Below are 9,870 nucleotides of genomic sequence, written 5' to 3'. Positions count from 1 at the left end.
AAGGCATGTTGTTTAAAAGGAAGCCACAGGACATTTAATATTATTATGAAATTAAAAGAAATTGCTAAAAAATGTGGGTCCCAGGATGAGAAAGAACATTTTTAGCCAATTCCCCCGTAGATACGTTGGTTAGCAAACATGGTGGACTTTTTTTTCTCGCGGCCAAGCCAATTTGTGATCTTCCGTTGTGTAAGAAGCAAACAGCAGCCATTCACTGCTATTTATAAAAATATATTTGACAAAGTAGGAAACAATACAGGGTAATCTGCCATTACAGTACAGGGAGTAAATAATTGAACATACACATTGATAAGCAGTAAAGCACAGTAGAAAAAAGGTGACGGGTAGAATGGATTATTCCATAGACGTGGTTGAGTCAGCTGTCGTCTTCTGGTGTTTGTTGTGTAGTGCCGTCGCCGGAGTTCTGTGCAAAGAGCTAACGTGCAGAGACAAAACCTACCACCTCATTGGAAGCTAATGACGTTAGCTATGTACAGCACAAGCCGTTGTTTTTATTTAAATTCATATCATACAGTGTACGCACAATATGGGCTGGATCTGCGACCTTTTTTAAGGGCGAAGATGCAACTGGATGACAAATTGGCAATGAGAGATTTTACACGGGATTAGCATGTAGCAGAAAAGGCCTGATCGTTTTTCTAATCTACGCTTTGAGCTGCGATGAAGCGGCGCTGTTGTGACGACGTAAAGGGAAAAGAACATTTGTGGAAAAACACGCACTTGGAATCGTCAGCACAGAAAGGCAACGCACCGCATTGACCAGAACATAAGAACCAAACATCAAAGGCGAAAATACATTGTTGGATTTATTTCTATTTTATGGAATGGCTCTTCCTCATATGATGCCTCATCTTTGCTAACTTGCTAACAACCTTTGTGACGCTATGGCCTCTGTGCTGCCGGGTCACTCGTGTGTGTGTGTGTGAGAGTGACTGGAAGAAAAGCTCTGAATGAGTAGTCATTCGGCACTACTTTGAGACCCCAAATATATGACAACCTCTTGCTAGTAACCTTTGAGACACAAGGTTTCTGTGTTGCCAGGTGTGTGTGAGTGACAAGAAGAAAATCTGTAGGAAAAAGTCCTTGGCGCCCCCTTTTGATTGCCGCTCTTTTTGAGATGCAAATAAGAACTGGTAGAGTGGAATAATAAGAGCATCATATTTCTTCACGTTTTTTGAGATACAATCTTCCAGCGGGACTTCTGTGTCCCCAGGTCACTGGTGTGTGTGAGTGACAGGAAGAAAAGCTCTTTGGAAGAGTCATTTGGCATCACCTGTTGGTTTGCATCAAATATTTTATAAGACGACCCCTTGCTAACAAGCTTTCAGACCGGGGTCTGTTTTGCCAGGTCGCTGGTGTGTGGGTGAGCGACAGGAAGAAAAGTTTTAGGGAAGAGTCGTTTAGTGCCACACTTGATTTTCGCATACAGCATCTCTTTTTCCAGATGTAAATATCAATACTTCGACAACTTCAAGTTGGCGTCATAACTCTTCCTCTGTCGTTTGCCCACAACCTTTGAGACGCATTCTTCCAATGGATCAGTGTCACCGGGTCACTGGTATGCGGGAGTGACGGGAAGAAAAGCATTTGCAGGTACCAGATGCAAATATCATATGAAAGTTCATATTTTTCATTTCCAATATGAGTAAAATGAAAACAATATATTTCTTAGCAGTTTGTTTGACGACTCAACTTCATTGATGATCACTACCTTCAACTTAGCGTCATAGCTGCTCCTCTGCTGTTTGCCAACAACATTCGAAACTTGTTTTCAGTTGGTATGTGTGTGAGTGACAGGAAGAAAGGCTGTGAGGAGAAGTGATTTGGCACCTCTTGTTGTTTTATACGTACACATATGTAGGCTTTGAATATAAGACACCCTTGCTAACAATCTCTGAGACACAGAGTCTCTATTTTGCCAGGTGACTGAGTGTGTGTGTGACACAAAGAAAAGCTCTAGGGGAAATTCTTCGGGGTCTCCTGTTGGTTTGCAATACAAATCCCCAGGTACCATTGCTAACAACCTTCGAGACACAGATTTGCATGTACAAAACTTGTTGTCAAAACCATAACTCATTGTGAGTGACAGGAGGAAAAGCTCTGGGGAGAAGTCTTGTTGGTTTTCATGAAGAAATCTTCCAGCTTTTGGAGACATTTCGTTAGTGGGAAAAAGATATCGTCTTATATTCGGGTCAATGCGGTATTTCAGAGCAGATATACAAAAAACAAGAATGAAGAACCAAAAAAAAAAACGTTAGATTACAATTGTATTTAACTTGCTTCTGTAAAAAGAAGGCCTCAGAGTTTCTACATTTCTCTCATGGTGATTTTTTTTTCTGTGTTTATGCTCACGTTGTCTTTCGTAGGCTAGCGCAACGCTGCCTGTGGCGTGTAAATACAAAGAGTCGTCGTATAAAGCGAGCCTTTTTTTTGCGGGCTTCTAGAGAAGTTTATAAATGTGGCCGCCAAAGAACATATGAAAGAACAAAGTTCACCGCCAAAGCCGAGACCGCTCACACCCTCGCATACATTCATCGTAGTAATGTAGACCAAGTATTGCTTTGTCGTCCCGCGTTCTCCTTCAGTTCCTCTCCAGTTCCTCTCCAGTTCCTCTCCAGTTCCTCTCCAGTTCCTCTCCAGTTCCCTTGTCCTCTCTGGTACTGGAAGTCACGACCAATGACTAACACCCAAAATACTGCTAGACACTCCACCACGAATCTAAGTTACACTCCACAAGAATCTCCTAGTAAAGATCGTCTGGACAAGTACAATGCGTAGTGGATGACAGCTGCTAGACCTCACTCTATAGGAAGAATAGAAAAAGTGGCCTCTTTTTTCTAAAAGCCCCTAGCGTTTAATACACAGACAAAAGAAAAAGTTTTTTTTTTTGGGGGGGGGTCTAGCAGGATAAAGGTCAGGTCTCGCGGTCGCTCTCGCCCACCGAGTAGAGCTCCCCAAGTCTCCTGAAGCGCGGCCCCCACTCCCTGAGATAGTCATAGTTCTGGTCCGAGTCGGACGACGCCGTCTCCAGCGAGCTGAGCGAGCCGGCGACGGACCCCCGGCCCTCGTAGCCGTAGATCTGGATGGAGTCGTACGGCGGCGCCGTGGGGTCGTTGTCAGCCTCGTGGAGGCGCACGTTGATGAACTCGTCCACGTCCACGCCGTTAGGGCCCGAGTGCTGGCCGGCGCGCGGCATGAACTGCAGGTCGGGTTTGATGTCCTTGCGCGGCAGGTAGCCGTTGATTCCGTCCGGGTTCTGCAGTGTTGCGATGTCGAAGGCCTCCGTGTCCTCCTCGCCGCCGCCCTCGTCGTCGTAGCGGATGATGTTCTCGCGCACATCCTCGTCGTCCTTGATGATGAGCGGCTCGTTCTTGTGTCGCCGCAGCGTCACGAAAAGCACCACTATTACTGTCCCGAAAAAGACACCAGCAAGAAAGACGGAAAAAAACAAGAAAGGAGGTCAAGCTTCATTCATCACCTGCATGGCGAGAGGAGGGACCCGCCCCCGAGCTGGGACAGGAAGGAGACTCTCACCTAAGAGCAGGATGATGCAGGCCAAGATGGCGATGAGGGCGCCCATGCTGAGACCGATGGGCAGCACGTAGGCCTCCACGTTGCACGACTGCACGATGCCGTCCTTGCTGCAGCCGCACACGCGGATGGTCAAGGTGTTGGTGCTGCTCATGGGAGGATTGCCGTTGTCCGTCACAATGATGGGCAGGAAGTACATCTCCTGCTTCTGCCGGCGGAAGGTGTCGTGCTTGGCCAGGACGCTGATGGAATTGTCTGCGGGGGAGGAAGACGAGGCGGGGGGGTGAAAAATACACGCAGGGACGGTCCTTGGAGACAAGAATTCATTTCCTCAACAGTGCAATTTAAATGGGAATGCTCAAGGTGGCGAGGGGGCGAGGGGGCGAGGGGGCGGGCCTTCGTTCTGAGCTCTCATATTCAACTTTTTATTGTCGTAAAATGATGACTTCCCTTGCAATAACGTTTGAAATATTATTTCTAAATATTATTTTTCTGCATTCATTTAAATTTCTACATTTAATATTGTCCCCTAAATTAAATTTTTCATGCAAAAATTAAAATTTTTAGTTTTGTGGAATTATTTTTCATATTAAAGGTGTTTTTCCCATATTTTTTATTATATTTAAATTTATACGGGCAGTCCAGGGTGGACCCCACCTCTTGCCCGCAGTCAGCTGGGATAGGCTCCAGCAAATGAGGATGATGACGATAAGCGGCCCAGAAATTGATGGATTAAAATGTATAACTTTCATCTCATATTCTGACTTTCATCTTGTAAAATTGCAATATTTTCCCATTATTATTTTTTTTTTTAAAGAAAATCTCAGAAAATGTGAACTAATTTCTCCTAAATATATGATGCTTCTCTTTTCTGTGTAAAATTATGAATTATATAGAAAAAATAACATTTTTATTCTCATAAAATGATAACCTTTGTCTTGTAAAATTGCAAAAATTGGATTGATATTTATTTTAATATTCTGACTTGTCACATAAAATATTATTTATGTTTTTATTAACTATATTTTATTTGTCCAAATTTGATGACACTTTGTGAAAGTAGGGCTTTTAAAAATGTTTTTTTTTCTTCATTACAATTTGTATTTTTCATATCTTATTCTATTTTCCGGTAATTTCGGAATATTTTCCTGTATTTTATTCCATGTAAAATGACTTTTTCTTACAATAATCTGACTTTATTCTTGAAAAATAAACATAAAAAACATAGCTACACTGTATTTGTTGACGTGCGACAATATCGCCAGGCAGTTGCACTTCTTGTCCCTCAGGCGTCCGGTAACAAAAACAGCAGTGACCCCCCCCCTCCCGTGAGATGCTGGAATGGACGCCTCAGTGACGCAGACCATTGATGATGCTCGCTAGACTTTGTGGGACGATTTGAGTAATTGATGCGAACATATGCTCACGTTCATCATCTTGCAAGTGGCGGCCCCGAGAGGCCCCAGAGAGGCCCCCGAGTATCTCTTCTGATTTGGATCACTCAACGGTTCGTCGCCGAGGATGAAGACTTTGAAACAAGGATCTTTGTGTATTGACTGAAGCAACCAGCTTAGCTAAAAGTTCCACAAGTGAAGGCTTCACTACACACCTTAAAACTCCCTCAGCTGTAAGGTTGGTTCTTTTTTTTCTCCAGCAAGTATGTAGCACTTAAAGTCCAATATCTTGAAGAGCATTCCTCCAGCTACAGTAGGGGCACCCCCCCCCGTGATTACACTCATCATCCCAAACAAAAGCGCCATGCAGGCGCCTGACACTCTTCAGTCAAGTGTCTTCTGCCGCCGCCGCCGCCGCCGCCGCCGCAGACAGAAATAGTCGCTGGAGTGCTGAGGGATGCGGCGACACGGCCCCCCTTTCTTGTGCACACCTCCAGCATGAAGACGAGCGGCTGCTGCGGCGTGGAATGTATGGAGAACAACGGCGGCGTGTGTTTGCTTTGATTCCTGCCGGGGTACATTGTGTGCAAGAACAAACACTCTCGCTCCGCCAAAACAAACGGAAAAAAAGGAGAGAGAGAGGATTTCTGGTGAAGCATCACCACCACATCATCATCGCATCTCATGTCATCCATCGTCTTGTGCCGAGGACAATCCTGCAGGAGCGAAGATGGCAACCTGGCGACCTTTCATCCTGAGTTAAGGGGGCTCCTCTATAGGAGTTTAGGTTGGAATTTGGATTTTCCTTCACCTCTCCTCCTCTCTGCTCTTCTTGTTCCCCTTCCTCCCACCTCCTTCATCGTCAAATCAGCCTGTCCGATCCTATTGTCCTGTACTATGATCATTAGTATGGCAAAAGTAACCATTGTTAATAGTAACTACTGTACAACCACTATTACTAGTACTAATAATAACAATAATATCATTTCTATTAAAAGATATATTATTATTTTTAAGTGAAAAACACTTAAAAAATATACTGATTGTGTTTTTGCAAGTATACAAGTATACGGCAGAAGAATACTTTCTAGGTGCGTCCCTGGAGCCCCCTGGAGATGCACAGGATATGAATGAATGTAGTAGAATTCCAAAAAAAAATCCAAAAAACAAATATATAACTTATATATAACGAATATATAACTTTCCCACTTTTGTACAGATTTAGTAGAGATACTACTACTACTAGATACTACTAGTAGATACTAGTGCTAAATAATTGTTTTAGGCCACCATTAAATGTACACAAGTACACACAATCTACACTGCAAAACCGCTGCTCAAGCTCTGCAATCAATGATATAGTAATCATTATTATATTATTAATTATTATTATTACTATCTGTCACAATCCGCATCGCCTCCTGTGTGACAGTTTTGTGTTTTCACGTTGTTTGCCTTAGTTCCGGTTTTCATGCTCTTATTTTGTAGTTTTTCCTGTGTTGGTCTGCCCTGTGTGCCGTCACTTTTACTTTCCCTTCTACGCGCACCTGTTTGTAATTTGATTGCCTTATTTAGTTCAGCCGGGTGCGTTTGTCTTTCGGTGGTGCATTGTTGTTTGTTTTTGGTTCTTTGCTACGTGTTGGATGACAGTGCTGATTTCGCCTGTTCCAAAAGAAGAATAAAGCTAAGCTTTTTCCTGCACCAATCGCTTCTATCTCTGCATCCTGGGGTCGCATCGCAACACCTGCATGCCGAACCGTGACGACTATTTTCTCATTATGAGGCTAGTATTAGCCTGCTTATTGGCTTGCTTATTAGCCTGCTATTATATGACATTTGTCAGAGATTACAAAAAAAAAAAAAAAAATCATAAAAATTCTTTTAGAAAATCAAAACAAAAAATATCAAATTATTTAGGGGGACCTAAAGAAAATTTTAGGGGGGCTGACGCCACTGATACTTACTCTGCAATGTTACCTTCAGTTGATATTGTCGTCACCCTTTCGTACCAAAGTAAGAACAATAACGACATCAGGAGGTAAAAGAAGACGACCCTATTTTCCTCCCTTTTGATGACCTGATTTGTATGTCCTGTGCGAGCCACCCGTCAGACCGGGCTGCAGCGTTAGCCTGCAGCGTGTGTCCAAACAGAAGGCTGCTACCATATGAATGGATTTCGCCCTGAGCTGAAAACATTACACGTCATGGTGAACACAGCTTGTTCAGCACCAGCACTTTGGATGGGCAGCAGAATTAAAAAAAAAACAAAAAACCCAACAAGCAATGAGCATATTTAGCAGATATAAATGCGCTACCATCTGTCACGATGTAGCGAGGAAGTCACCCTACATTGAGCTGCAAAAGTAGCAGTAAAAAGCCATTTGGAGCTCATTTATTTAAGTCTGCCTCCAAACCCGCCCGGGTCCTGGACAAGATGGCGTGCTGCACGGTTTGGAACTTGGACAAAATATAGGGCGATGCTTTTACACCCTCAGCAGTACATGTCTTTACCGTGATTAGAGCCCTCTAGCCTTTAAGTAACACCCCTATAGTCACCTAAGACTGATATTATCCAAAATAGTGGAAATAATCGGAGAGAAAAAAGCAATTTAAGACATAAATAAAATTTTTGCTCGTGTGTGTTGCTCTAAATGTGTTCCGTTGCTGGAGGAGCTGAGCAGGGGGAGGACAGGAAGTGATGTCGGAGGCTCAGAGATTTCATTTGGCATGGGTTACGTCCGCAACAGTTGCCCGTGTTAGTGATTAGTGTTCCTGTTGGGAGATCATTCAAAGCTGATGTCTCACCCAGCATGACAGCGTCTGGCGTCTATGCAAGGTTTACTTTATTTAGTAATTACATTGATTTACATGTAAATATTTCTCCATCTTGGAAATCATGTTTTTTTATAATAATTTTTATAATTAATTATTAAAATGAGGATGATGACGATAAGCAGCCCAGAAAATGGATGAATTAAAATGTATAACTTTTACCTCATATTCTGACTTTCATCTTGTAAAATTGCAATATTTTCCTTTGAATTTTTCATGTATATTTACAACTTTGTCCTGTAAAATGATAACTTTTAAATGATAAGCATTTAAACACTTTCTGATACAATTTGGATTTGTTTTGTAATATTGTGACTTTTTCTTTTAAAAGAAAATCTCAGAAAATGTGAACTAATTTTATCATAAATATATGACTCTTCTATTTTCTTTGTAAAATTATGACTTATATAGAAAAAAAATCTCATAAAATTATAAGTTTGGTCTTGTAAATTTGCAAAAATTGAATTGGATATTTATTTTAATATTCTGACTTGTCACATAAAATATTATTTCTGCTTTTATTAAATATATTTTATTTCTTCAAACTTGATGACACTTTCTGAAACTCTTCGAAATCATGTTTTTTTATTTATTTTTTAATAATAATTATATAAGGTTGCTGAAAAAACTTCCCAGTCCGACAAACTGGAATGATGACAGAAGCTACAAAAATATAGTTTTGTTTCTTCAGAACGTGCTAAATATTATTTATTACTATGCGGTCGAGAGCACACCTTTTGCGCAGAAAGAAGTTTGTTGTTCCGTCATTTGGTTTCCAGTGAAAAGCGGAAGTTTTGGGGGAACCGTCCCAAACGTGCGGCGTTTGCTCACCTTGGTTGTTCTTGATGGTGAAGTTGGGATTGTTGAGCATCTCCGGTACCAGGCGGTACTCGAAGTAGTGTCCCTGGATGGGGTCGTCCCTGTCCACGGCGCTGATGGTCTGGATAACCTGTGCGGAGAACAGGATTCAGAAGAGGAAGCAGATTGCATGGCAGCGCTGATGGAATATTTGCCCTGGTCACGGTGCGAAGATCCAGATTCCTATCAATTCTGTCCGGTCTGAGGCCAGCAGCTCTATCCGCTAATCTGTCAACTCTGCTTTTATCGTGCTCTTTGGGATTGATTGGGAATTAGAATTCAGGCCCAGCGGGACGCTTTCCACTCCTTTCTCCTTTTTTCGCTTGCAATAAAAGTGCATCCGACACATGTAGATGCGCTGAATGAGGTGGATTGATGAGAAGGGGGAATGCTAAGCACCCGTCTGAGGTTTTTTGGCAGGGCGATGCATCGTGCCATCTGGAGGAGGACATGAAAGACCTTCTTGAATGATGATGCGCTGTGATCAATCCCGACCGCTCTTGTGTGCAGCGAGAGGGGCCAGAGGTTTGCCTGTGAAATAATTAAGACTATTATTCCATCTCGCCCTGGACGTGTCCAAAGTCCGGCCCGAGGGCCATTTGCGGGTTGTGGCTGGTTTTTTATTGGCCCTCATCATCGCAACGTTACGAAAGAGGGTGTGGCTGCAATAAAAAATTTACCAAATATATATTTTTGATATATGCATTGGCCTTGATTTGCATATTCAGTAATATTTTTTATTAAATAAAAATAAAAATAAAAATAAAAATAAAAATAAAAATAAAAATAAAAATAAAAATAAAAATAAAAATAAAAATAAAAATAAAAATAAAAATAAAAATAAAAATAAAAATAAAAATAAAAAACAAATTGAAATACAACTAAAACTAAAAATATAATTATTTTAAAATTAAAATTAAAATTAAAATTAAAATTAAAATTAAAATTAAAATTAAAATTTGCGGTTCATTTGCGATGCAACTTTAAGGTTCTGTGACTTAGAAAATATTACAGGGGTTGGCACCTTCCCCTTTGGTTGACCTTTGGTTGCACCTTATGCTCGGTCCAGAAACCTATGCTCACAACACGCCGGTCTTCCGATAATGCCGAGAGCAAAGAAGAAGAATCCGGGCTCCAGAGTCGTTTCCACTGGGGCTCCAATGCCTTCTCTCATCCACGCTCTCTCACTTCCACCTCCTTCCGTCTCTGCCAAGCTCTCATCAAATGTGCTTCT

The 9,870-nt window shown here is 41.8% G+C and overlaps 1 protein-coding gene across 4 annotated transcripts in view; it reads right to left on the bottom strand.

The window, feature by feature from the left end:
• Positions 1–222: 222 nt before the first annotated feature.
• Positions 223–9,870, bottom strand: part of cdh8 (cadherin 8) — a 119,343-nt gene continuing 109,695 nt past the window's right edge. For 3 of the 4 annotated variants that reach the window (XM_058089680.2, XM_078795791.1, XM_078795792.1), the window contains 3 exons: positions 8,610–8,727; positions 3,556–3,807; positions 223–3,429 (listed from right to left, as the gene is read on the bottom strand). In XM_058089680.2, coding sequence (XP_057945663.2) covers positions 2,936–3,429; positions 3,556–3,807; positions 8,610–8,727 — 864 coding nt within the window. In that variant the 3' untranslated portion in view covers positions 223–2,935. The remainder of the gene's footprint in view (positions 3,430–3,555; positions 3,808–8,609; positions 8,728–9,870) is intronic. The other variant, XM_058089681.2, reaches the window with a different exon arrangement.

Source organism: Doryrhamphus excisus, linkage group LG13 (assembly GCF_037039965.1).
Source record: "Doryrhamphus excisus strain RoL-2023G ecotype Guam linkage group LG13, RoL_Dexc_Guam_v1.1, whole genome shotgun sequence".
NCBI lineage: Eukaryota > Metazoa > Chordata > Actinopteri > Syngnathiformes > Syngnathidae > Doryrhamphus > Doryrhamphus excisus.
The sequence above is the reverse complement of the archived record's forward strand: the minus strand, read 5'-3'. Positions and strand labels throughout refer to the sequence as shown.